Source organism: Pseudophryne corroboree, chromosome 1 (genome assembly GCF_028390025.1).
Source record: "Pseudophryne corroboree isolate aPseCor3 chromosome 1, aPseCor3.hap2, whole genome shotgun sequence".
NCBI lineage: Eukaryota > Metazoa > Chordata > Amphibia > Anura > Myobatrachidae > Pseudophryne > Pseudophryne corroboree.
In genome coordinates this window covers 1,165,048,525-1,165,075,819 of record NC_086444.1, presented here as the reverse complement: position 1 = coordinate 1,165,075,819, position 27,295 = coordinate 1,165,048,525, and the positions used below count along the sequence as shown (strand labels likewise).

General features: G+C 41.7%; 1 protein-coding gene across 1 annotated transcript in view; it reads left to right on the top strand.

Annotated features, from left to right (window-relative positions):
* The window catches only part of LOC134929258 (lactosylceramide alpha-2,3-sialyltransferase-like), a 176,847-nt gene that overhangs the window by 124,341 nt on the left and 25,211 nt on the right, over window positions 1-27,295 (top strand). The window contains exons 4-5 of the mRNA XM_063924977.1: window positions 9,097-9,440; window positions 10,486-10,672. Coding sequence (XP_063781047.1) covers window positions 9,097-9,440; window positions 10,486-10,672 — 531 coding nt within the window. The remainder of the gene's footprint in view (window positions 1-9,096; window positions 9,441-10,485; window positions 10,673-27,295) is intronic.

The following is a 27,295-nucleotide window of genomic DNA, read 5'->3' as shown; positions in this document are numbered from 1 at the left end:
CTCGGCAATCTCTCTCTCTCTCTGTTCCCTGGTCACTCGTCAATGTCGCTGTCCCCCGGTCACGCTGCAATCTCTCTCTCTCTCTCTGTGTCCCCCGGTCACTCTGCAATCTTTCTCTCTCTGTCCCCCAGTCACTCTGCAATCTCTCTCTCTGTCCCCCTGTCACTCGGCAGTCTCTCTCTCCCCCAGTCACTTGGCAATCTCTCTCTCTCTCTGTCCCCCCCCCCCCCTTCCCCGGTCACTCGGCAATCTATCACAGTGTGTGACCCCCCCAGCCCCCAGTCAATCTCTGTCTGTTGCTTGCAGCTGTGGAGACAGGAACCCATTGCTTCCCTGTGGCTGTTTGTATCTTCCTTCCTTTCTTACATGCAGTACTGTAACTGGGGGCAACATATTTTTAATCCCCAAGAGAAATATAGTATAGAGAAGAATTCCCCCATTGACACCTGTGCATTGCTGTGATGCCATGCTCCCATAGATGGATCCATTTTGTAAAAAAGAATAAAAGATAATATCTGATGAATTCACACTCACACCCAAATTCCTGTTATGCGACAAATACAGTATGTTACACAGATGGAGGGACAGAGAGACATTGCTGAGTGATCGGGAGGACAAGAAAGAGACTGCAAGGTGACTGGGCAACAGAGAAAAAGATTGCTTAGTGAATGGGGGCAGAGAAAGAGACTGCTTGGTACCCAAGACAAGAAACAGAGATTGTGAGAGACCGGAGGACTGAGAGAGAGAGATTGCTGAGTGACCAGGGGACAGAGAGAGAGATTGCTGAGTGACTGAGGGGGACAGTGAGAGAGAGATTGCTGGGTGACCAGGGGACAGCGAGAGATTGCTGAGTGACTGAGGGGGACAGAGAGAGAGAGATTGCTGAGTGACCAGGGGACAGAGAGAGAGATTGCTGAGTGACTGAGGGGGACAGAGAGAGAGAGAGATTGCTGAGTGACCACGGGACAGAGAGAGAGATTGCTGAGTGACTGAGGGGGACAGAGAGAGAGAGATTGCTGAGTGACTGAGGGGGACAGAGAGAGAGATTGCTGAGTGACCAGGGGACAGAGAGAGAGATTGCTGAGTTACTGAGGGGGAAAAACAAATTGAAGGCACTACGCAGACAATTCACCAAAGTACACGACCATAACCGCAAGAAAAGTGGTGCTGGGCGTATGGAATGGCCATATTATGACCTATGCTATAGTGTCTTCGGCAAAACTGCAATAACAAATCCCATAGCACTATCGTCATCCAGCTCTGCCAGTCGCCAGATGTCAGTCGACGAGGACTGTGACGAAACACAGCACAGCCTTCCCAGCTCACAATGCAGCCCATCATCCCCGCTGCTTATATCGGACAGCAGTTTCGAAGACTCGACCGTCAATGATGATTCCATCAGTGCCACTATTGAGGACGTACCACAGTCTCAGGCGGAGACGTCGCAACCCCCCAAGACCACGACTTTGCGCTCAAATAGTAAGTATTACCATTACAAATACAGTTGCAGCAGTCCCTATATGTAAAGGCATGGTAATGTTGCAGAGTATAGCTAGTGTGCAGGTGGGAGAAGGCCACAAACACGTATATGCTACCACTGCTATTTTTTAATAGAATCATGGTAATGTTGCAGAGTATAGCTAGTGTGCAGGTGGGAGAAGGCCACAAACACGTATATGCTACCACTGCTATTTTTTAATAGAATCATGGTAATGTTGCAGAGTATAGCTAGTGTGCAGGTGGGAGAAGGCCACAAACACGTATATGCTACCACTGCTATTTTTATATTGTTGCTTACATTCTGTTTCATCTCCTTCACAGTCTACAACGTTCCACAGCGGAAAAAGAAACTGAACAAAACAGAACAAACGGTCAAAGCAATGAAGTCCATTATCGTGGATCACCTGCGTGAGGCAGGTGATCCACGATCTTCCTGAGCACAATGCCCAGGAAGATGCACGGCTTGAGAGATTCCTTGCGTCAGAAAAAGAAATGCATCAAACTTTTATGAGTCAGTTAATGACCATGCATGATAGGCAGATGACATTTTTTGAACGCACGTTTGCACGTACCATAGGGAATACCACACAAACACAACAGCAAGACACAGCCTACCCACAGCACCCATATGGTCCATACAACTATGAGCCTCCCTCAAATCCCCCAACACAAATCCCGCAATCCTCAGAATTTCAGGTATATAGACAACTGCCTTAGAGCAGCAAGTTATAAAACAATGTTTGTGTTTTAAGGTTCTATTTGCACTGTATCCTCAACCCTGATACCTACAAATGCAAACATTATTTTGATTTTACAGAGTGCCCTGTTGGCACTTTAAACTTTTATATTGTTACCTCAGAAAATGGGCAGTGGGATCCAGATATTGGGGCTACCTTTTTATATTGTTACCTCAGAAATTGTGCGGCAGTGTGATCCAAATATTGGGGGTAACCCGATACCTGCCAAACCAAACATTAGGGTTTTTTTTTTACAGAGTGCCCTGTTTGCACTTTACTCTTTTACCTCAGGGCAGGTGTCTTCACCATGTGGCCCTCTAGCTGTTGTGGAAACACATAGCAACACATGCTGGTACATGTTGTTCCACAACAGCTGGAGGGACACATGTTGAAGACCCCTTGCGTTATGTGGAATTTTACAGTGACATGTTTGCACTTAAATATTTTATATTGTTACCTCAGAAAATGTGTGCCAACTGTTTAAAAGGAAAAATATAATAACTTTTGAACCAAATTTTTATAACTGAAAAACGAAATAAACAAAAATTGTTTGCACACAAAAACTTGTCTGTCTTCTCTACTGCAACATTGTTTGAAGATTAGCTGCAATGGTGGCCCTTATGCACTTGCTGGCAGCGTCATGCCCCCCCACCAAGCCTGGTGCATCATGTACAGCGACCCCCGCCCCATGATCATGTATATTCCACTCGGGGAGAAAGTTTTCCTTTTGAATCTCACATATGTTATGGAGAATGCAGCAGGCCGCTACTATATCTGGCATTATTTTCAAGTCCACATCATTCCTCTTCATGAGGCAGCGCCAGCGTCCTTTTAAACGCCCAAACGCATTCTCCACTGCCGTACGGGCCGAACTTAGGGCATGGGTATAGGATGTCTGTTCGGGGGATAAGTGAACATGCTGGGTGTAGCCCTTCATTAGCCAGCGCTGTAATGGGTATGCTGCATCACCAATGAGATGGACCGGGATGTCCACACCATGTACGATCACCGATTTCTGTTAATAAAACATTAATATTATTACAGGGGTAAAACTTGACTATTGGTTTATGGGCGAACATTAGTTTAAGTAGTAAATAATCTTACCTCTCGAGGGAAAAGCCATCCACCAAGCTTGTCCTCAGCAATACTGTAAAGATCGGAGTTGGCGAGAACCCTTGCATCATGTGACCGTCCGGGCCACCCTATGAAGACATCTGTGAAACTAAAAATAAAGGTTTATGCATTATCATAAAACAGGCCAAGCCTATTTCAAACACATTAGTGAAACAGTGCTTACCAGTATTTGTGGTCCACTACAGCTTGCAGAACAATGGAATGCCAACCCTTACGATTGTAATAGTCTGCTGGGTTGTCACGGGGGGCGATGATGGGGATGTGGGTCCCATCTATGGCACCAGCACACTGTGGGTAGCCACGCTTCTTAAACCCTTTTATAGTCTCATCTAGCCGCTGTCCTTGTGGCAAGGAAATAAAGCGATGGTACATGGTATCCAGCAATGCCCGCGTGACCTGGTATACAATCTTGCAGACCGTGCCAATCCCTACTCCAAATAAACTGGAAACTGTGCGATACTCTCCAGGGGTAGCATACCACCAGAGAGCAATCGCTAATCTCCTGGCTGGCTCAATGGGCTTACGGAACCTGGTGGTCTGCATGGTTATTGCGGGGGACAGTAGTTCCAAAACATACTCGAATGTAGCGCGAGACATCCTGAAGTTTGCCATCCACTGCTCCTCCTGATATGCTAGAATAGTCTGCATGAATGCTTCCCCATGTCTGCGATCTCTCATCCACATTCTTTGGCTTGGTGTACAGTTCATTGTTATGAGAGAAATAACAGTGGATGATATACGCGCTCTCCTCCTTTTCAAATATTTGCGTCGATAGGTAGCCCTCTCTGCAAAGAATTGAGCTCTCCTTCTCCAGCTCTGCAGTAGGTAGCACAAGGTGAAAAGCTGCATCAAGCTGTCTGTAGCAGAAAGCAGCAGTAAACTGCAAACAGTCTGCGACTCCATGCTAGACACAGCTACTGCATCGGTGTCCATTGCTGCAATGCTGTGAGCAGGCCCCACCCCTCCGTTTTGGTCCTTTTGATTACATCATCTTGATGAGACAGTAAAAAGTCCATTTGTAATGACAGCAATAGGCTTTTACAGAGCTTACCCGGGTTAGGTGGAAACCGATCAGACACGGGAATAACCCGTGTCGAAGTGTAGTGGAAATGGGGGAGCCGACACGGGTTGTAGCCGTGTTAAACATCCCGGATCGGACACGGTACGTAGGTGGAAAAGGGGTATTACTAAGATGGGAGTTCTATTTCAGATGGGATGTTGCCCATAGCAACCAATCAGCTTCTACTTCTCATTTATCTAGAACCATCTAGAAGATAATACCTGAAATCTGATTGGTTGCTATGGGCAACATCCCATCTTAAATAGAACTCCCATCTTAGTAAATTTACCCCCATATCTCTTACCAAAAAAGAGACTCTCACCACTACAATCCATTCTGAATGCAGCTGTGAAGGCTAATCTTCCCCGCTAGACGTTCATTGTCTACAGATCCACTCGGTCAGTCCCTCCATTGGTTACCTGTATTCTATCGTACTCAATTTAAAATAACTTTTATTCACACATAAGGCCATTAACCATACTACACCAATCTACATCTCTTCGCTCATCTCAAAATATCTCCCAACCCAACCTCTCCGCTCTTCACAAGATCTGCGTCTCTCATCCACACTCATTACTCGCTCCCATGCACGATTGCAGGACTTTCTTCAGGCTGCACCCACTCTGTGGAATGCCCTACAATGCACAATAAGACTCTCCTCTAGTCTCCAAAATTTCAAACGTTCCCTGAAAACTCACCTCTTCAGGCTAGCTTATCACATTCCTGAACCGCTCACTCAACCTTCATAATCTTTCCTATCCGATTATATCCCCACTGTACAGTGTGCACATATCCTCCACATATTTTCTCTTTCTTCACTATCCCTTCCTTCTGACCCTGGTTCATCATTGCTGTGATGTGATATCATACAACCCACCTAGAACCTTTGCAATCCAGTGGACAAATATGCAGTAGATAGCGCCTATCCTTGTGTATCAATACCTATTTCCCTATAGATTGTAAGTCCCTCTATGACTGTTTGTTTAATACCCAGTTTTGTTTTATCATTGTGTCTAATTGCAAAGCGAAACGTAATTTGCTGCGCTACAAAGGAAACTGTAAATAAATAATAATGTCCGTCAAGAGGAAGACTGCCCAGCTTATGTCTGTGCAACCTCATAAGCGCAGAGCTCTCTGGCGTTTAAACAAATGTATTTGCACACATTGTACTATTGCCGAGATATAAAATATTTATATATTATAATTGCCTTCTGGTTTCTATGGCATACGTGAACAGGGCAAACCTTCCCACCACTAATATGTAGTCCATCTCTCTATCATGTACGCTACCCCGCTCCGCCAGGGTTATCAGCAGGGAAGGTTGTAGATCAGAGATGTGCAGTTGTGGTACAGCAAGCCTCTATCTTGCCTGGGCATGCTGGATCTTGTAGTCCTTTGGCAGGAGAGCTGCAGGCAAATGGAAATTAGGGTAATAAGTAGATATAGCTAGGTGTCCTCATACACCAAGCCTTAAAACGGCATGCAGCGCGAGACGCCTGACGCGAGTGAACCGCGATGATCGGAGTAGAGTCCCTTTCGCTCAAATGTGCGCCTAAGTCACAACGTGATGCAGCAAAAATGATTCACGAGACTGCAGTGATTATTTTGACATGCGACACTTGTATATCTGTGTGCAACCCTGTCTGAAGCTGCATACGAAGCACAACGGAACCTGCAGTGAAAATAGGCGCATCCGCTGCATCGTAGCACTTCTTATAGAAACATAGAATGTGACGGCAGATAAGAACCACTTGGCCCACCTAGTCTGTCCCTTTTTTTTTTTTTTTTTACTATATTTTATATCTCAAACCTTATTCGATCCTTATTTCTTTGTAAGGATATCCTTATGTCTATCCCACGCATGCTTACATTGCTCTACTGTCTTAGCCTCTACCACCTCTGATGGGAGACTATTCCACTTGTCCACTACTCTTTCTGTGAAGTAATTTTTCCTCATACTTCTCCTTAAACCCCCCCCCCCCCTCCCTCCAGTTTCAGTGCATGACCTCGTGTCCTATTGCTTCTCTTCATTTGGAGAATGTTTCCCTCCTGGACTTTGTTAAAACCCTTGATATATGTGAAAGTTTCTATCATGTCTCCGTTTTCCCTTCTCTGCTACAAACTATACATAGTGAGATGTTTTAGTCTTTCTGGGTAAGTTTTGTGATGTAGGCCATGCACCATTTTAGTTGGCCTTCTTTGTACAGTCTCTAATGTATTAATATCCTTTCGAATATATGGCCTCCAGAACTGAACACAGTATTCCAGATGAGGCCGTACCAATGGCCTATACCAGAGGTTCCCAAACGTGTTCCCCAAGGCACCCCAACGGTCCAGGCCCTAAATATAAATATAGGGTCAGACTCCGTCGCACACAGATATACATGTGTCACCGGAAGCCGTTTTGTTGCACAGCACTGTAAAAGAACCCAAAAAGCACATATAGAAACGTACGACAAACTCTCTTTATATATATATATATATATATATATATATATATATATATAAAAATTTGTGTGTATAAATAAAGTTTTATGTGCCACCCATCCCCACCTTTTAGCTTTTATTGAGAGCCAGAGTATTTAGCCATCCACACTTTGAATTATGATCTATTTAATGACCGTTTATCTAAGGGTAGGTCCTTATTAAGTCAATGTGCCTCTGTTATTATGTTGTAAAGCATATATGCAAGACTGTGTCTAACAGATCATAGAGGGCGTGAGCCTGCGACTTGCTATCAGGACACCACATGAACAGCTGCAGATGACATGCACATTGCTGGTGTCTGAGCGACATCTAATAAATGCCAGAAAACCTCTTTAAGGCTGTGTATTGTTACTGAGCTGTAGGAGGCTGCTATGTCAGGAAGCCCCTACTGCAGTGACAGAGCAGGCACAGTGTGAGTGACAGCTGGGCGGACTTACTCTGCAGACTCATTGTAGAGCGGTCGCTGGCACGGAGCTGCTGATGTCTTGGCTTTTTGGACCTGTGTCAGACCCCCTTAGGACAGTGCTTACTGATTTTGGAGGCCTTTCAGGTTTCAGCTGTCTGTAATGTACTGAATGCTGTAATAGTTTACTATGTAGCAGAGCTGCGGCGGCATGTCAGGGTAGCACTGAACAGTATGCTAACTTTATGGTTAATCGACCTTTCAGTTTTGGGGTTAGGTGGCCCTTTTAAAAGCTTTAAATCATCAAGACCATAGTTGGTAACATTGGAAAGTAAAATAGAAATAAAAATATATAGAGATATATGTGTGTATGTACAGTGTGTGTGTGTGTATATGTGTGTGTGTGTATATATATATATGAGAGAGTGTTTAATATAATATCTGGATACAAAGTATCGGAAACTTCAACAAGTAAAGTGTTTGCTGAAGGCCAGCTAGTGTGTAATAAATTCCACTGTCTGTGGCCACCAAATGGTCATGTCTTTGGTCTGTAGCATCATATATGGCTTCCTGTAAACAAGCCCTTTGTGGTGATCTCCTCACAGAACAGAACAACTTAACTGTTCTGTACTAATCAGCTCTACATCTGCTTAAACTTCAGCAATCCTGGACAGATCTTTAAATAGACTGATATAGAATGATGTCAGGCTTATCTTTTTTGGTATTTCTGCATGGGGAGATCATGAACTGGATATATCCTGGACATCTGTCTTCCTAAATTGCCACCTCCGTGATGCTGTTGATGGGACTTGGTGCTGCATACTTCCAGCATAAACATTAATGTGTAGCTATCGGCAACCAGTGACTGCAGTATAGGCAGCCAAACTCCATTTTTCTTCAGAAACTTGCAAATGTATTTCTTATTTATTTATTAACAGTGTCTTATGTAGCGCAGCGCTTTACAATTGGACACAGTGATGAGACAAAACTGAGTAAAAACAGTCAGTCATAGAGGGAGGAGGGCCCTGCTCGCAAGCTTACACTCTATGGGGAAATGGCACCTATCCTTGTGTATCAATGCCTATCTATGGTATCCGGTCTTTAGATCGATAACACTTAGGTTGACCACTATTGGTCGACATGGTCACTAGGTTTTTCATACGTATCGATCCACGTGGACTACGATTGGGAACAGTAACCAGTGGCGAGTGCAGCGGTAGCGGAGTGAGGCACCTTGCCCGAAGCACGTGAGCCATGCGAGGGGACACGGCGCACTAATTGGGGTTCCCGGTCACCTTATGAAGAAAACGACCCCAAAAAAAGTAAAAAAAAAAAAACCATGTAGACCTTTTGTCATGTCGACCTAGAAACCATGTTGACCTAATTACTGTTGACCAATAGTGGTCGACCTAAGTGTGGTCGACACTATAAACCACACCCCTATCTATTGCATAGTTGTCCACCGGATTGCAAAGGTTCTCATGGCCTGCATGATATCACATCACAGCAGTGATGAACCAGGGTCAGAAGTGAAGAAACAGAAAATAGGTGGAGGATATGTGCGGACTGTACAGTGGGGATTTAATAGGATAGGAAAGCTTATGAAGGTTGAGTGAGCGGTTCTGGAATGTAATAAGCTTGCCTGAAGAGTCAAATACACAACAAATAATATACCCATCATCAAGGAGCTGTCAGAATATGTTCATACACTTAAATACTTGCATGAATGCTCTCTGAATGTCCGTCTGCTAATAAAGTTGTGTTTGTTTCAACAGAGAGCCCATACGTTTGCCAGAAATGTTGTTGAAGCACCATGTAGGAAAGCATTCGCAAGGACCGAAATGCACCGATTGTTCCAAAATAAGTACGACTTGGGATTGTCCAGCTTTGTTAAGAAAACCAAAGAACTCAATGAATCATTGTACCAGTATGGGCCTCCATTTGGATTTTACCAGTACCTTAAAGAACTTCATGAACTTTTGGAAATTATGCCTGAAGATGACCTTCCTGAGGATTCGAGATCCAAGGAGTGCAAGCGCTGCATTGTCCTAGGGAGCGGGGGAATACTCCACGGCCTGAAACTGGGAAACGTGATCGACCAGTTTGACATTACAATCAGGTACATTTAATTAGGGCAACGTCTGTGCGGCACACCTATTGCTTATCGGGCATGTTGGTATCCAGCAGGCTTGTTTTTGCTGAAGAGGTGAAAGTACTTAACCGGTCTTAGGAGTCTATTTACTAAGCCTTGAAGAGAGATAAAGTACCAGTCAATCAGCTCCTAACTGCCATGGCAAAGGCTGGCTTTGAAAAATGACAGCTAGGAGCTGATTGGCTGGTACTTTATCTCCATCCAAGGCTTAGTAAATAGACCCCTTTTATGTGGCATCAAGTTCAGTATTGTCCGTTATTTGTGGTGCCTGTGGAATTATCTTTTGTGCTTCCTTTTAGATAAAGACGTTTTATTAGAAGATAATGAGATTATTAATATACAGCGGTCATCCGATTATGTCATTTCTGTAAATATTATCTGACGTAGCTTCCGGGTTCACTAGTAAAATTTGTATGTATTTTACGGAATTGTAATTCTCACATAAAGCCAAATGTACAGGAAAAATACTGAACCTACAGTAAATTGTTGTACAGTATACAATGTGAACTGCAAGCAATGGACCCACCAGTGAGTGTGAGAGGCTGATCTGAGAGCAGGCCATTTACAGGCTCCAGAACAGTGGCGGCCAGACCACTTGTGTTTTTAAGATCACCTCTGTGCAGTTGTTGTGAGATCTGGAAAACATGCACTGTTTGCCCATCATGTTTCTAGAACAGGCCTTGCCAACCTGTGGCTCTCTAGCTGTTACCAGGTTTTTGCTATTAGGGAATGTTAAAGCTGTGTCGGAGCATGCTGGGATGTGTAGTTTCACCCCAGCTGGAGGATCACAGGTTGCCCATCATTGCTCTTGAATCTGCAGCGTTCTTATACTGACCAACATTTCTAAAAACAGGGCGGTGAAAATAGCGCACACATCACGTGGAGGATTTTCTTTTCCCATTACGTCCTTGTTACAAGTCGCACATGCGATAATGTAGTAAAAAAAAAAAAAGGTATTGTGTGTACCTAGATATGAGACTAATACAAGACTTGATATGTGTGTGACTTGCAGGCTGAACAACGCCCCAGTGTGCGGATACCAGCGGGATGTTGGGAATAAGACCACCATCAGAATGACTTATCCTGAAGGGGCCCCATACTCCAGCCAGGAATATGTGGGCGACAGCCTGTTTGTGGCGGTTCTTTTCAAGCACGTGGATTTCTTGTGGCTGCAGGCGATGATAAAGAACGAGACGCTGGTGAGTGTGCCAAGTTCATAGCATTCGGTCTCCTGATTGGCTAAATGTAATCGGACAATAATGCAAAGAAAAGAATGTATCTGAGCGCTCAGTCCTGTGTCAACATAAATGTCCCATACAAAAAACCTTTTTCGGAAGCAGTATCTTCTACAGGTCACCGAACCTCCTTGTAGAAGATGTATCAATCCTTAATCGTCAGTCCATATGATTTCTTCCAGTGATGGATGTACCTCAGAACAAACCAAATGGAAATGATATGCTAATACAACAAAAAGTGACAGAGAGTGAATCACAATGCGCTACACACGGTGTAAAATAAATAAAACTAGATACGTTCACCAATATCTTTCCTCCTCCACGTTAACGTAGATGGATTTGTTCCTCATGTGCATGTAAGGAAATTAAAAAAGATTTGCCATATGGTGAAGTACAGTTTAATATATTTAAAAACTTAATTTCTAGCATCAATCATTCACAGAAAGTGCAAGTGCAATAGTACAATGACAGCAATAATGGGGAATCCTCTGGAGGCTGCAAAAATGAACAATTACCGGCAGGATGCAAGGTTATTCGCATAGAATAATCCTGACAGCATAGGAGTCTATTGGATAGCCCGGGTTCCTTAGACCATATGTGCAGATGGTTCTCCCGTCGGGTCTTAGTCCAGTCAGCTGCCTCCGTCACCCCACGTCCACCAACGCGTTTCTACCCGCTCAATCGGGTCTTTTTCAAGGTGTGTGTCCAGAAAAGGATAAGTCCGTCTGTCCTGGAGCCTAATTTTAAACTAAATCTGTCCAATCGCCGGCCGGCGGGCGCAGCTGATTCCTATACATCAATCAAACTACAAGTCCCATGAATCATTGCGGCGCCCGTCCGGCCAGGTTTCCTGTTTCTTCCATATGCCGATACGTCATTTCCTGTTTGGTAACTATGGTGACCTCCGTACGGCTTCTTCAGTTCGTTATATATACAAGGAGTTCCTTAACGTATATCAGTCCAAACATTTAATACCTCCGGAAGGAAGAGGATATAATGTTAGTGTTGATTCCACTTAGTTTCACTGTAATTTTAGACGGACATTTAAAATAGTCTTAAATACCAATTTTTACATAAAGTGCACATTGCATATATGAAAGTGACTGGTGCAGACATATAAAACACCCGCAATTTAAAGTGCAAAACCTAAAGTTAGAGGGTGACGACAATTACAATCATTCCAAGTGCAATCAAAGAAACCATTTTAACTCGAAATCAATATTCAGGCCTCCAGGTTGTAGAGTTTTTAGGTCAAAAATAGCTCTCATCTCAGCCTGTGCTAATTGAGTTGCTAAATCCTTCCTTCTCCAATGACCTTTTACTGCCCGGAGTCCTAAAAATCTTTTGATCTGTGTTGTACACTTATTATGGATTTTTTTAAAATGATCTGATAGTGCATGGGTGTCCAGACCCCCCCGAATGTTTCTAAGATGTTCTCCTATTCGGATTTTTAGGGGTCTGGACGTTCGGCCGATATAAAACAGTCCACACCCACACTCTATGGCGTAAATAACATTCTTCGTATTGCATGTCACGAAGTCCCTAATCTCAAATTTATGATTATTAATTGTTACCTCTGTGGTTTTATTTCTCCCATCCCCCTGAATGTTACGGCACCCTATGCAGGTCCCACACCGAAAAAAGCCTTTCGACTTAATCGTTGAAACTGATTTGGTGGGTGGCAAGGCACTTCTCACCAGTCTGTTCTTTATGTTAGGGGCCTTTCTGTATGTACATTTTGGCCTTGCTGGTAATAATTTCCCCACAATAGGATCATTAAGTAAAATCTTCCAATGCCTTTGTAAAATTCTCTCTACCTCTTTATAGTTGGAATTAAAATCTGTGATAAAAGACCATTCAAAATTGTTACTTCTCTTTTTCCTATTTTTTCTTAAAAGGGTATCTCGGGGAATATCTTTCACTTTTTTCAAATCTTTATCAATTGCGTCCTTTTGATAACCAGATGCAACAAAGTTATCCCTCATTTCTATTGCTTGTTTCTCATATATTCCCTCATCTGTGCAATTTCTTCTCAGACGTCTCAGTTGTCCCCCAGGAATATTCCTGAGCCAATCAGGATGATGACAACTTTCATTCCTTAGATAAGCATGAGAGTCAGTGGTTTTAGAGTAACCCTTTGTTAAAATCTTATTCTCCTCTATATAGATGGTCACATCCAAAAAGTTGATGGTTTGAGTATTGCTCTCAAATGAAAAATTAATGTTGACACTATTCAAATTTAAATAGACAAAAAATTCTTCTAAAAGCTCCTGACCTCCCCTCCAAATAAAAAATACGTCGTCTATATATCTCGACCAGGACACCAGGTTCGCTCCAAATGGGTTGTTTTCCCATATATACTCATTTTCCCATGCCCCCATAAAAAGGTTGGCATAGCTAGGAGCGAACCTGGTGCCCATGGCCGTGCCGACGTTTTGGATATAAAAACTGTCTTTAAAAGCAAAATAGTTGTTAAAAAGTATAAACTCTACACCCTCCAATATTAATGTTTGTGTAGTCTCCTTTATGTCACTATGCTGTAAAGATCCTTCAATAGCCTTTATGCCAATTTCGTGTTTAATCACTGTGTACAGCGATTTTACATCTGCTGTCACCATAATCCAAGTATTTTCCCACTGTACTTCATTAATTTTATTCAAAAAATCAAGCGTATCTTTCAAGTGGGAACGGTTTTTGAGTACAAGAGGCTGCAAAAAATAATCAATGTACTCAGAAAGGTTTGCAGTCACTGAGTTCACTCCTGATACAATTGGTCTTCCCGGTGGCCTCAATGGATCTTTGTGGATTTTTGGTAATACATAGACCACCGGGACGACTGGTTCTTCATTCATCAGAAATTTATATTCTCTCTCATCTATAGTGTTTACCTCTTTATGTGGTTCCAACATAACCTTTAATTTTTCTACAATTTTGTTCGTTGGGTCTGTTTTAAGTTTGGTGTAAGTTACTTCATCCTCCAACTGTCTATAAATCTCGGCTTCATAGGATGTTTTATCCATCAGGACGATACCTCCGCCTTTATCCGCCGGTTTTACAATCAAATCGGCGTTCTCCTGCAATGTCTTTAAGGCTTTCCTCTCCTTGAACGTCAGATTATTTTTGGTATTTTTTGATGGTAATTTCTTAATATCCTCATAAACCATTTCATAAAAGGTATCTAAATAATTTCCTTTCATATGGACTGGATTAAACAATGATTTGGACTTGAAGGGCGTATTTGGAGTTGGTGTCGTTCCTTGTTCACCCATGACTGTCTCCTTACTTTCAAAAAAACGTTTTAATGTCAATTTCCTGATGTACTTATTTAGATCTATAAATATAGAGAATTGATTAAGGGGAATAGAAGGGGCATAATTAAGCCCTTTCTCTAGAACTGATATTTCATGTTCCCCCAGTAGGTGACTACTTAAGTTGAAGATTTTTACTTTTCCTCGTCCCCCTTGATCATCCTGAGTGGTCTCATCTTTCGATAAGGTATGTTTCTTTTTTCTCTTTTTGTTTTTTCTCTTTCTCTTTTTAGTCCGCCCCCCTCTACATCCTCGTTTATTTATTTGGGGTATCGTAGTTTTCTGGCCTGTTCTAAAAAATGTGGGGACCTTCTTCTATCTCCTATTTGTGGGAGTCTATTTTCAATAGAAGTGTTCACCTGTTCTCTTCTCTCCTCATAAGTTCCCTGTAATTTCGGGGGTGTGCATTCCCACCTGTTAAATCTCCAATTCCCATTCGTGGAGGAAACATCTCTTCTGTTTCTCTGTTTAGCCCCTTCCTCCCTTTTCCTTTCCCTATTTTGTCTTTCTGGGACCTCATATCTCTGTTTTCCTTCCCTTCCCTCGATATTCGAACCTCTGGGGTTAGTATATCTTTCTGAGGTTTGTGGGAACTTTCTCCTCCCCCGTTTTCCAATGGGGGTCTTTTGCTGTACCCTGGGGGCTAATGGAGTATTAATAACAACTAACTCCCCTTCAACAGGATTTAATAATTTGCGGTCTCTATTGAATTTTTTGACCTTTCGGTCAATCAGAACCCTCTCATTTCTTTTTAAATTAGTATCAATTCTTTTTTCATAATCTTTATATTCCTGTGTATCCGCAAATTTATTAGAGAGATCTTTATATACTTGAATCTCTTCTTCTAATTTACTTAAGTCTTGTTTTCTGTCCTCCACAATCAGTTTTATTAGGGACAGGGAGCATGACTTAAGTATTTTATTCCACTCCTCTTTAAAAGTTTCCCTTGCGGACGAGAAAGATGCCGCTTTATGGATAACCAGACCTTTAGGAATGAGTTGGTTTACTAAGTATTTTTCCAGTGTTACCATTTCCCACCACAGTTTACTTTCTTTATTTAATGCATATTCTAATTTTTTCATCAAATCACCTAGATTTTCATCTAGAAGTAATGTGGGTTCTCCATCTTCTCTAAAGGCATTCTCAAATAAATTTCTACGGTTCTCCCTGTATTTAAACATGGTGCAGCACTCAAACTTTACCCTCCAATGAGAGACAAAAGTATACAATAAAACCAGAAAGTGGAGGAAAGTATCAGAGTGCGCTCAGGAACAGCAGCAAGTGTGAAAGATTCTGTCTAGGAGGGTACTCTCTCCCTCCCCACACATAGATTAATACAACAAAAAGTGACAGAGAGTGAATCACAATGCGCTACACACGGTGTAAAATAAATAAAACTAGATACGTTCACCAATATCTTTCCTCCTCCACGTTAACGTAGATGGATTTGTTCCTCATGTGCATGTAAGGAAATTAAAAAAGATTTGCCATATGGTGAAGTACAGTTTAATATATTTAAAAACTTAATTTCTAGCATCAATCATTCACAGAAAGTGCAAGTGCAATAGTACAATGACAGCAATAATGGGGAATCCTCTGGAGGCTGCAAAAATGAACAATTACCGGCAGGATGCAAGGTTATTCGCATAGAATAATCCTGACAGCATAGGAGTCTATTGGATAGCCCGGGTTCCTTAGACCATATGTGCAGATGGTTCTCCCGTCGGGTCTTAGTCCAGTCAGCTGCCTCCGTCACCCCACGTCCACCAACGCGTTTCTACCCGCTCAATCGGGTCTTTTTCAAGGTGTGTGTCCAGAAAAGGATAAGTCCGTCTGTCCTGGAGCCTAATTTTAAACTAAATCTGTCCAATCGCCGGCCGGCGGGCGCAGCTGATTCCTATACATCAATCAAACTACAAGTCCCATGAATCATTGCGGCGCCCGTCCGGCCAGGTTTCCTGTTTCTTCCATATGCCGATACGTCATTTCCTGTTTGGTAACTATGGTGACCTCCGTACGGCTTCTTCAGTTCGTTATATATACAAGGAGTTCCTTAACGTATATCAGTCCAAACATTTAATACCTCCGGAAGGAAGAGGATATAATGTTAGTGTTGATTCCACTTAGTTTCACTGTAATTTTAGACGGACATTTAAAATAGTCTTAAATACCAATTTTTACATAAAGTGCACATTGCATATATGAAAGTGACTGGTGCAGACATATAACTTTGTTGCATCTGGTTATCAAAAGGACGCAATTGATAAAGATTTGAAAAAAGTGAAAGATATTCCCCGAGATACCCTTTTAAGAAAAAATAGGAAAAAGAGAAGTAACAATTTTGAATGGTCTTTTATCACAGATTTTAATTCCAACTATAAAGAGGTAGAGAGAATTTTACAAAGGCATTGGAAGATTTTACTTAATGATCCTATTGTGGGGAAATTATTACCAGCAAGGCCAAAATGTACATACAGAAAGGCCCCTAACATAAAGAACAGACTGGTGAGAAGTGCCTTGCCACCCACCAAATCAGTTTCAACGATTAAGTCGAAAGGCTTTTTTCGGTGTGGGACCTGCATAGGGTGCCGTAACATTCAGGGGGATGGGAGAAATAAAACCACAGAGGTAACAATTAATAATCATAAATTTGAGATTAGGGACTTCGTGACATGCAATACGAAGAATGTTATTTACGCCATAGAGTGTGGGTGTGGACTGTTTTATATCGGCCGAACGTCCAGACCCCTAAAAATCCGAATAGGAGAACATCTTAGAAACATTCGGGGGGGTCTGGACACCCATGCACTATCAGATCATTTTAAAAAAATCCATAATAAGTGTACAACACAGATCAAAAGATTTTTAGGACTCCGGGCAGTAAAAGGTCATTGGAGAAGGAAGGATTTAGCAACTCAATTAGCACAGGCTGAGATGAGAGCTATTTTTGACCTAAAAACTCTACAACCTGGAGGCCTGAATATTGATTTCGAGTTAAAATGGTTTCTTTGATTGCACTTGGAATGATTGTAATTGTCGTCACCCTCTAACTTTAGGTTTTGCACTTTAAATTGCGGGTGTTTTATATGTCTGCACCAGTCACTTTCATATATGCAATGTGCACTTTATGTAAAAATTGGTATTTAAGACTATTTTAAATGTCCGTCTAAAATTACAGTGAAACTAAGTGGAATCAACACTAACATTATATCCTCTTCCTTCCGGAGGTATTAAATGTTTGGACTGATATACGTTAAGGAACTCCTTGTATATATAACGAACTGAAGAAGCCGTACGGAGGTCACCATAGTTACCAAACAGGAAATGACGTATCGGCATATGGAAGAAACAGGAAACCTGGCCGGACGGGCGCCGCAATGATTCATGGGACTTGTAGTTTGATTGATGTATAGGAATCAGCTGCGCCCGCCGGCCGGCGATTGGACAGATTTAGTTTAAAATTAGGCTCCAGGACAGACGGACTTATCCTTTTCTGGACACACACCTTGAAAAAGACCCGATTGAGCGGGTAGAAACGCGTTGGTGGACGTGGGGTGACGGAGGCAGCTGACTGGACTAAGACCCGACGGGAGAACCATCTGCACATATGGTCTAAGGAACCCGGGCTATCCAATAGACTCCTATGCTGTCAGGATTATTCTATGCGAATAACCTTGCATCCTGCCGGTAATTGTTCATTTTTGCAGCCTCCAGAGGATTCCCCATTATTGCTGTCATTGTACTATTGCACTTGCACTTTCTGTGAATGATTGATGCTAGAAATTAAGTTTTTAAATATATTAAACTGTACTTCACCATATGGCAAATCTTTTTTAATTTCCTTACATGCACATGAGGAACAAATCCATCTACGTTAACGTGGAGGAGGAAAGATATTGGTGAACGTATCTAGTTTTATTTATTTTACACCGTGTGTAGCGCATTGTGATTCACTCTCTGTCACTTTTTGTTGTATTAATCTATGTGTGGGGAGGGAGAGAGTACCCTCCTAGACAGAATCTTTCACACTTGCTGCTGTTCCTGAGCGCACTCTGATACTTTCCTCCACTTTCTGGTTTTATTGTATACTTTTGTCTCTCATTGGAGGGTAAAGTTTGAGTGCTGCACCATGTTTAAATACAGGGAGAACCGTAGAAATTTATTTGAGAATGCCTTTAGAGAAGATGGAGAACCCACATTACTTCTAGATGAAAATCTAGGTGATTTGATGAAAAAATTAGAATATGCATTAAATAAAGAAAGTAAACTGTGGTGGGAAATGGTAACACTGGAAAAATACTTAGTAAACCAACTCATTCCTAAAGGTCTGGTTATCCATAAAGCGGCATCTTTCTCGTCCGCAAGGGAAACTTTTAAAGAGGAGTGGAATAAAATACTTAAGTCATGCTCCCTGTCCCTAATAAAACTGATTGTGGAGGACAGAAAACAAGACTTAAGTAAATTAGAAGAAGAGATTCAAGTATATAAAGATCTCTCTAATAAATTTGCGGATACACAGGAATATAAAGATTATGAAAAAAGAATTGATACTAATTTAAAAAGAAATGAGAGGGTTCTGATTGACCGAAAGGTCAAAAAATTCAATAGAGACCGCAAATTATTAAATCCTGTTGAAGGGGAGTTAGTTGTTATTAATACTCCATTAGCCCCCAGGGTACAGCAAAAGACCCCCATTGGAAAACGGGGGAGGAGAAAGTTCCCACAAACCTCAGAAAGATATACTAACCCCAGAGGTTCGAATATCGAGGGAAGGGAAGGAAAACAGAGATATGAGGTCCCAGAAAGACAAAATAGGGAAAGGAAAAGGGAGGAAGGGGCTAAACAGAGAAACAGAAGAGATGTTTCCTCCACGAATGGGAATTGGAGATTTAACAGGTGGGAATGCACACCCCCGAAATTACAGGGAACTTATGAGGAGAGAAGAGAACAGGTGAACACTTCTATTGAAAATAGACTCCCACAAATAGGAGATAGAAGAAGGTCCCCACATTTTTTAGAACAGGCCAGAAAACTACGATACCCCAAATAAATAAACGAGGATGTAGAGGGGGGCGGACTAAAAAGAGAAAGAGAAAAAACAAAAAGAGAAAAAAGAAACATACCTTATCGAAAGATGAGACCACTCAGGATGATCAAGGGGGACGAGGAAAAGTAAAAATCTTCAACTTAAGTAGTCACCTACTGGGGGAACATGAAATATCAGTTCTAGAGAAAGGGCTTAATTATGCCCCTTCTATTCCCCTTAATCAATTCTCTATATTTATAGATCTAAATAAGTACATCAGGAAATTGACATTAAAACGTTTTTTTGAAAGTAAGGAGACAGTCATGGGTGAACAAGGAACGACACCAACTCCAAATACGCCCTTCAAGTCCAAATCATTGTTTAATCCAGTCCATATGAAAGGAAATTATTTAGATACCTTTTATGAAATGGTTTATGAGGATATTAAGAAATTACCATCAAAAAATACCAAAAATAATCTGACGTTCAAGGAGAGGAAAGCCTTAAAGACATTGCAGGAGAACGCCGATTTGATTGTAAAACCGGCGGATAAAGGCGGAGGTATCGTCCTGATGGATAAAACATCCTATGAAGCCGAGATTTATAGACAGTTGGAGGATGAAGTAACTTACACCAAACTTAAAACAGACCCAACGAACAAAATTGTAGAAAAATTAAAGGTTATGTTGGAACCACATAAAGAGGTAAACACTATAGATGAGAGAGAATATAAATTTCTGATGAATGAAGAACCAGTCGTCCCGGTGGTCTATGTATTACCAAAAATCCACAAAGATCCATTGAGGCCACCGGGAAGACCAATTGTATCAGGAGTGAACTCAGTGACTGCAAACCTTTCTGAGTACATTGATTATTTTTTGCAGCCTCTTGTACTCAAAAACCGTTCCCACTTGAAAGATACGCTTGATTTTTTGAATAAAATTAATGAAGTACAGTGGGAAAATACTTGGATTATGGTGACAGCAGATGTAAAATCGCTGTACACAGTGATTAAACACGAAATTGGCATAAAGGCTATTGAAGGATCTTTACAGCATAGTGACATAAAGGAGACTACACAAACATTAATATTGGAGGGTGTAGAGTTTATACTTTTTAACAACTATTTTGCTTTTAAAGACAGTTTTTATATCCAAAACGTCGGCACGGCCATGGGCACCAGGTTCGCTCCTAGCTATGCCAACCTTTTTATGGGGGCATGGGAAAATGAGTATATATGGGAAAACAACCCATTTGGAGCGAACCTGGTGTCCTGGTCGAGATATATAGACGACGTATTTTTTATTTGGAGGGGAGGTCAGGAGCTTTTAGAAGAATTTTTTGTCTATTTAAATTTGAATAGTGTCAACATTAATTTTTCATTTGAGAGCAATACTCAAACCATCAACTTTTTGGATGTGACCATCTATATAGAGGAGAATAAGATTTTAACAAAGGGTTACTCTAAAACCACTGACTCTCATGCTTATCTAAGGAATGAAAGTTGTCATCATCCTGATTGGCTCAGGAATATTCCTGGGGGACAACTGAGACGTCTGAGAAGAAATTGCACAGATGAGGGAATATATGAGAAACAAGCAATAGAAATGAGGGATAACTTTGTTGCATCTGGTTATCAAAAGGACGCAATTGATAAAGATTTGAAAAAAGTGAAAGATATTCCCCGAGATACCCTTTTAAGAAAAAATAGGAAAAAGAGAAGTAACAATTTTGAATGGTCTTTTATCACAGATTTTAATTCCAACTATAAAGAGGTAGAGAGAATTTTACAAAGGCATTGGAAGATTTTACTTAATGATCCTATTGTGGGGAAATTATTACCAGCAAGGCCAAAATGTACATACAGAAAGGCCCCTAACATAAAGAACAGACTGGTGAGAAGTGCCTTGCCACCCACCAAATCAGTTTCAACGATTAAGTCGAAAGGCTTTTTTCGGTGTGGGACCTGCATAGGGTGCCGTAACATTCAGGGGGATGGGAGAAATAAAACCACAGAGGTAACAATTAATAATCATAAATTTGAGATTAGGGACTTCGTGACATGCAATACGAAGAATGTTATTTACGCCATAGAGTGTGGGTGTGGACTGTTTTATATCGGCCGAACGTCCAGACCCCTAAAAATCCGAATAGGAGAACATCTTAGAAACATTCGGGGGGGTCTGGACACCCATGCACTATCAGATCATTTTAAAAAAATCCATAATAAGTGTACAACACAGATCAAAAGATTTTTAGGACTCCGGGCAGTAAAAGGTCATTGGAGAAGGAAGGATTTAGCAACTCAATTAGCACAGGCTGAGATGAGAGCTATTTTTGACCTAAAAACTCTACAACCTGGAGGCCTGAATATTGATTTCGAGTTAAAATGGTTTCTTTGATTGCACTTGGAATGATTGTAATTGTCGTCACCCTCTAACTTTAGGTTTTGCACTTTAAATTGCGGGTGTTTTATATGTCTGCACCAGTCACTTTCATATATGCAATGTGCACTTTATGTAAAAATTGGTATTTAAGACTATTTTAAATGTCCGTCTAAAATTACAGTGAAACTAAGTGGAATCAACACTAACATTATATCCTCTTCCTTCCGGAGGTATTAAATGTTTGGACTGATATACGTTAAGGAACTCCTTGTATATATAACGAACTGAAGAAGCCGTACGGAGGTCACCATAGTTACCAAACAGGAAATGACGTATCGGCATATGGAAGAAACAGGAAACCTGGCCGGACGGGCGCCGCAATGATTCATGGGACTTGTAGTTTGATTGATGTATAGGAATCAGCTGCGCCCGCCGGCCGGCGATTGGACAGATTTAGTTTAAAATTAGGCTCCAGGACAGACGGACTTATCCTTTTCTGGACACACACCTTGAAAAAGACCCGATTGAGCGGGTAGAAACGCGTTGGTGGACGTGGGGTGACGGAGGCAGCTGACTGGACTAAGACCCGACGGGAGAACCATCTGCACATATGGTCTAAGGAACCCGGGCTATCCAATAGACTCCTATGCTGTCAGGATTATTCTATGCGAATAACCTTGCATCCTGCCGGTAATTGTTCATTTTTGCAGCCTCCAGAGGATTCCCCATTATTGCTGTCATTGTACTATTGCACTTGCACTTTCTGTGAATGATTGATGCTAGAAATTAAGTTTTTAAATATATTAAACTGTACTTCACCATATGGCAAATCTTTTTTAATTTCCTTACATGCACATGAGGAACAAATCCATCTACGTTAACGTGGAGGAGGAAAGATATTGGTGAACGTATCTAGTTTTATTTATTTTACACCGTGTGTAGCGCATTGTGATTCACTCTCTGTCACTTTTTGTTGTATTAATCTATGTGTGGGGAGGGAGAGAGTACCCTCCTAGACAGAATCTTTCACACTTGCTGCTGTTCCTGAGCGCACTCTGATACTTTCCTCCACTTTCTGGTTTTATTGGAAATGATATGCTGTAGTATGTCTATATGAAAATGATAACACCCATGTGCAGACAAAGATGGTGATATAATTTTGCGTACCAAAACTCACACTCGTTTAGAGGAAGTGACTCCCATAAAGGTATCTTTAGTCACCAATCTCGGACAACATGATTGTATTAGTCGCACAAACTCCTTTCACCAATGATCTCAAATATTGTGACGTACCGTACTCACATAATCGATAGTGAGTACACTCCCATAAAGGTATCTTTGGTCACCGGTATCTCAGAGTATCTTCTACGTGTCCCCCGACTTCTTACAAATGATGTATCCTTATTCAGCAATCCTTATGATTCCCTCCGGTGAAAAATGAACCTCAGGACAAACCAGATATGAATAATATGGTGTAGTATGTCTACTTAAGAGTGAATAACACCCATGTGAGAATGTGAAACAGGGGGGAATGTTCTGCGTACCGAAATTCACACTAATTGGAAGTAAGTGACTCCTATAAAGGTTTCTTTGGCCACCGGTCTCCAATACCGTGAATGAGCTAACCGTGCGGACACCTTCATGCACAAATCCCAGTAAAATGACGTACCGTACTCACACAGTGTGCAGCAAATACGTTCCCATAAAGGTATCTTTAGCCACCAGTATTCAGTCGTGTGTGTGAAATCCCCAAGACATCCCTCCAGATTATTCCACAGGTGCGGGACGTACCGTACTCACATAACACGTAACAGTTGTACTCATATAGCGGTTTCTTTGGTATTCTTCTAGGACAGTGTGACGTATATTGATTTTCCCAAATGGGGGGAATTATGACCCAAAAGAAACCAAAATGGCACTCTTAAAATCCATAAAATGTATTTATAAACAATGACTAAAAACATGGGGTAACAGTTGGCAGATGAAAAAAACAGTGTACCTGAGCGGCAATCTCGGCCGTGAATACCAAACAGGAATAACTGAACCGTCTGTGCCCAAATGTAACCTATGGGACAACGATGATATTATAATCAAACCCGCCGATTAAGGTGGGGGGGTGGTGGTTCTGGATAAAATCAAGTATGTTGAGGAGGTACAACGGCAGCTAAAAGACGGTAACACATATAGAAAGCTCCGGGGTGACCCATCCACTAAAGTTCTTTCCATTATGAAGACATTTATTAAGAAATTCCAAGATCTTGACATTATTAATGCGGAAACTGAGCAATTCTTGCTCAATGGTGAATTTTCGGTACCAGTGTTGTATCTGTTACCCAAAATTCATAAGAGCGAGATCAATCCACCCGGGCGGACCCATAATCGCGGGAACCAATTCCATTACATCAAACCTATCATTCTTCATCGACCACCATCTTCAACCCTTAGTAATAAAAGGTAAATCCCATCTTAAAGATACTAAAGATATCCTCAACAAGTTAAATTCAATAGAAAATGTTGAGGGCTGTTACTTGGTCACTGGAGATGTTACATCTCTCTATACCATTATAAACCATAAAGATGGCATAGAAGCCATCAAAAGATCATTATGTAAGAGTAGTTTAGAGAATGATTTGCAAAAGATGATTGTAGAGGGGATTGAACTTATTCTTAATAATAATTATTTTAGTTTTGACGGGGTTTTTTACAATCAGGACGTCGGCACCACAATGGGTACCAGGTTCGCCCCCAGTTATGCCAACATATTCATGACCGACTGGGAGGAGACCCATGTTTGGCATGGGCATGACTGGGGGTCGAACCTGGCCCATTGGTGGAGATACATAGACGATGTCATGTTCCTTTGGAAAGGAGATCTTATGTCCTTAGAGGAGTTCTGTCAATACCTTAATATGAACAAACTCAACATTAAATTCACGTTTTCTATTATTCAAGAAAAAGTGAACTTTTTAGATTTAAATATTATGATTCGAGAAGGTAGATTAGAGACTACTACCTATTTCAAACCGACTGACTCCAATACATATATACACACTTCAAGTAATCACCTACCTAGGTGGCTCATTAATGTCCCTAAGGGTCAGCTGACAAGGCTACGAAGGAATTGTAGTAGAGTTGAGGATTTTGAAAAGGAAGCTCATCTTTTAAAACATCGCTTCATGAATAAAGGCTATGACCCAAAGAAAATTGATGGTTCGATCCATGAACTATCTGGCATGGATAGAAAGAGTATTTTACAGATAAAGGATAAAGAAAAAGGAAAAAATCCGTATGCATTAGCTCTGAACACGAAATTTAATAGCCAACATAAATCCATAGAAGCCATTTTTCATAAAAATTGGCATATCTTGCTTAAAGATCCCCTACTGTCCACCATACTGCCAGAGCGTCCCCAGTTCATTTATAGGAAAGCTGATAACATTAAGAATAGAATAGTTACGAGTGCATTCTCTAATGACAAGGGAGGAATGCGTACCCGTCAAAAGGGCTTCCATAAATGCCATGACTGCAGCATGTGTAAAGCATGCACTAATGACTGGAAAAAGATACTAAGTTTCAGTCATGAGGGCTCTGTTTACCAGATCAAACCATTCATTACATGTAATTCTAAATACTGTATTTATGCTATAAGACGCACTTGCGATAAACTGTATGTCTGTAAGACCACCAGGACACTTGGAGTACGTTGGTCTGAACATGTACGCAATATAAAAAAGGGGAATGAGAATCACCCATTCTCTTTACATTTTAAAGATGTGCACAATAGTTCAGTTAAACATATAAAGAATTTTTGGGGTATAGATCAGGTAAAGGACAGTTGGAGGAACCACAATAAAGATTCTGCTTTAGCTAAGAAGGAGATGAAGTGGATTTATGATTTAAATACACTGGCCTCCAGAGGACTTAATCATGAATTTGAATTAAAATGTTTTTTGTAGTTCCATATTATTTCATATTCATAGGCACACATTTTATATTTAATATTATTTATCAATTGTTATTTTTAATTCCATACATATGTGCATGTGGGATGGATTTATTAAGATTTCTATATTTATAGCTATTTCTTTTTAGACCCCTGTCATTTGTTTATGAGACCGCTCAAGATATAAGGGAATTAGTATGCCATTTTGCATATAATTTCAGACATGGTTGGCAATACGTTTATAGGTTGGAGGGCGGAAGTGATACATCGAAATAAGCCAATACGAGATTCTGAAATTGAGAGTGGGTCTGTATGGATGCTGTACAGGGATAAGATATAAATAGTTATGCCATGTTTAATATATTACTATTAGCGGGTAAAGCGGCTTAATAACCGTGCATAACATTAGAGACGTCACATCCGGTTACGAAGACATCCGGGTGTGGCTGGCAGAAATTAACATGCCGGTGGTTGGCGGAAGTCACCCGGCGATACACGGAATGATGTATGTGTTCATATCTTAGTATGAACTTATTCTTTATTAATATGCCTCCACTGTCCCTCTATACTGTGAACCCTATTAAGTCTATCTTGCAGGCTCCGATTTACTGTTTAGGTTTTCCTCACTTCCTACATCCGGCTGTGGTTGGCTGGTTGGCGGAAGTGCGGCGAACATATGGAAAAAACGGCCACGTGCATGTGGCGTCCGGAAATGGAAGTACACACAGGAACTGATAAAAGTACCTTCAATCAGTAGCTCTCCTTCACCTTGAAAAATACTTTTCTCTGACGTCCTAGTGGATGCTGGGAACTCCGTAAGGACCATGGGGAATAGACGGGCTCCGCAGGAGACTGGGCACTCTAAAAGAAAGATTAGGTACTATCTGGTGTGCACTGGCTCCTCCCACTATGACCCTCCTCCAGACCTCAGTTAGATTTCTGTGCCCGGCCGAGCTGAATGCACACTAGGGGCTCTCCTGAGCTCCTAGAAAGAAAGTTTATTTTAGGTTTTTTATTTTACAGTGAGACCTGCTGGCAACAGGCTCACTGCATCGAGGGACTAAGGGGAGAAGAAGCGAACCTACCTGCTTGCAGCTAGCTTGGGCTTCTTAGGCTACTGGACACCATTAGCTCCAGAGGGATCGACCGCATGGAACTGGCCTCGGTGTTCGTTCCCGGAGCCGCGCCGCCGTCCCCCTTACAGAGCCAGAAGCAAGAAGAGGTCCGGAAAATCGGCGGCAGAAGACTTCGGTCTTCACCAAGGTAGCGCACAGCACTGCAGCTGTGCGCCATTGCTCCTCATGCACACTTCACACTCCGGTCACTGAGGGTGCAGGGCGCTGGGGGGGGCGCCCTGAGGGCAATATATGACACCTTGGCTGGCAAATCTACATCATATATAGTCCTAGAGGCTATATAGATGTAAAATTACCCCTGCCAGTATTCCAGAAAAAGCGGGAGAAAGTCAGTTGAAAAAGGGGCGGGGCTTCTCCCTCAGCACACTGGAGCCATTTTCTCTTCACAGTGCAGCTGGAAGACAGCTCCCCAGGCTCTCCCCTGTAGTTTTCAGGCTCAAAGGGTTAAAAAGAGAGGGGGGGCACAAAATTTAGGCGCAATATTGTATATACAAGCAGCTATTGGGAAAAATTCACTCAATATAGTGTTAATCCCAAAATTATATAGCGCTCTGGTGTGTGCTGGCATACTCTCTCTCTGTCTCCCCAAAGGGCTGTGTGGGGTCCTGTCCTCAGTCAGAGCATTCCCTGTGTGTGTGTGTGTGTGCGGTGTGTCGGTACGGCTGTGTCGACACGTTTGATGAGGAGGCTTATGTGATGGCAGAGCAGATGCCGATAAATGTGATGTCGCCCCCTGTGGGGCCGACACCAGAGTGGATGGATAGGTGGAAGGTATAAACCGACAGTG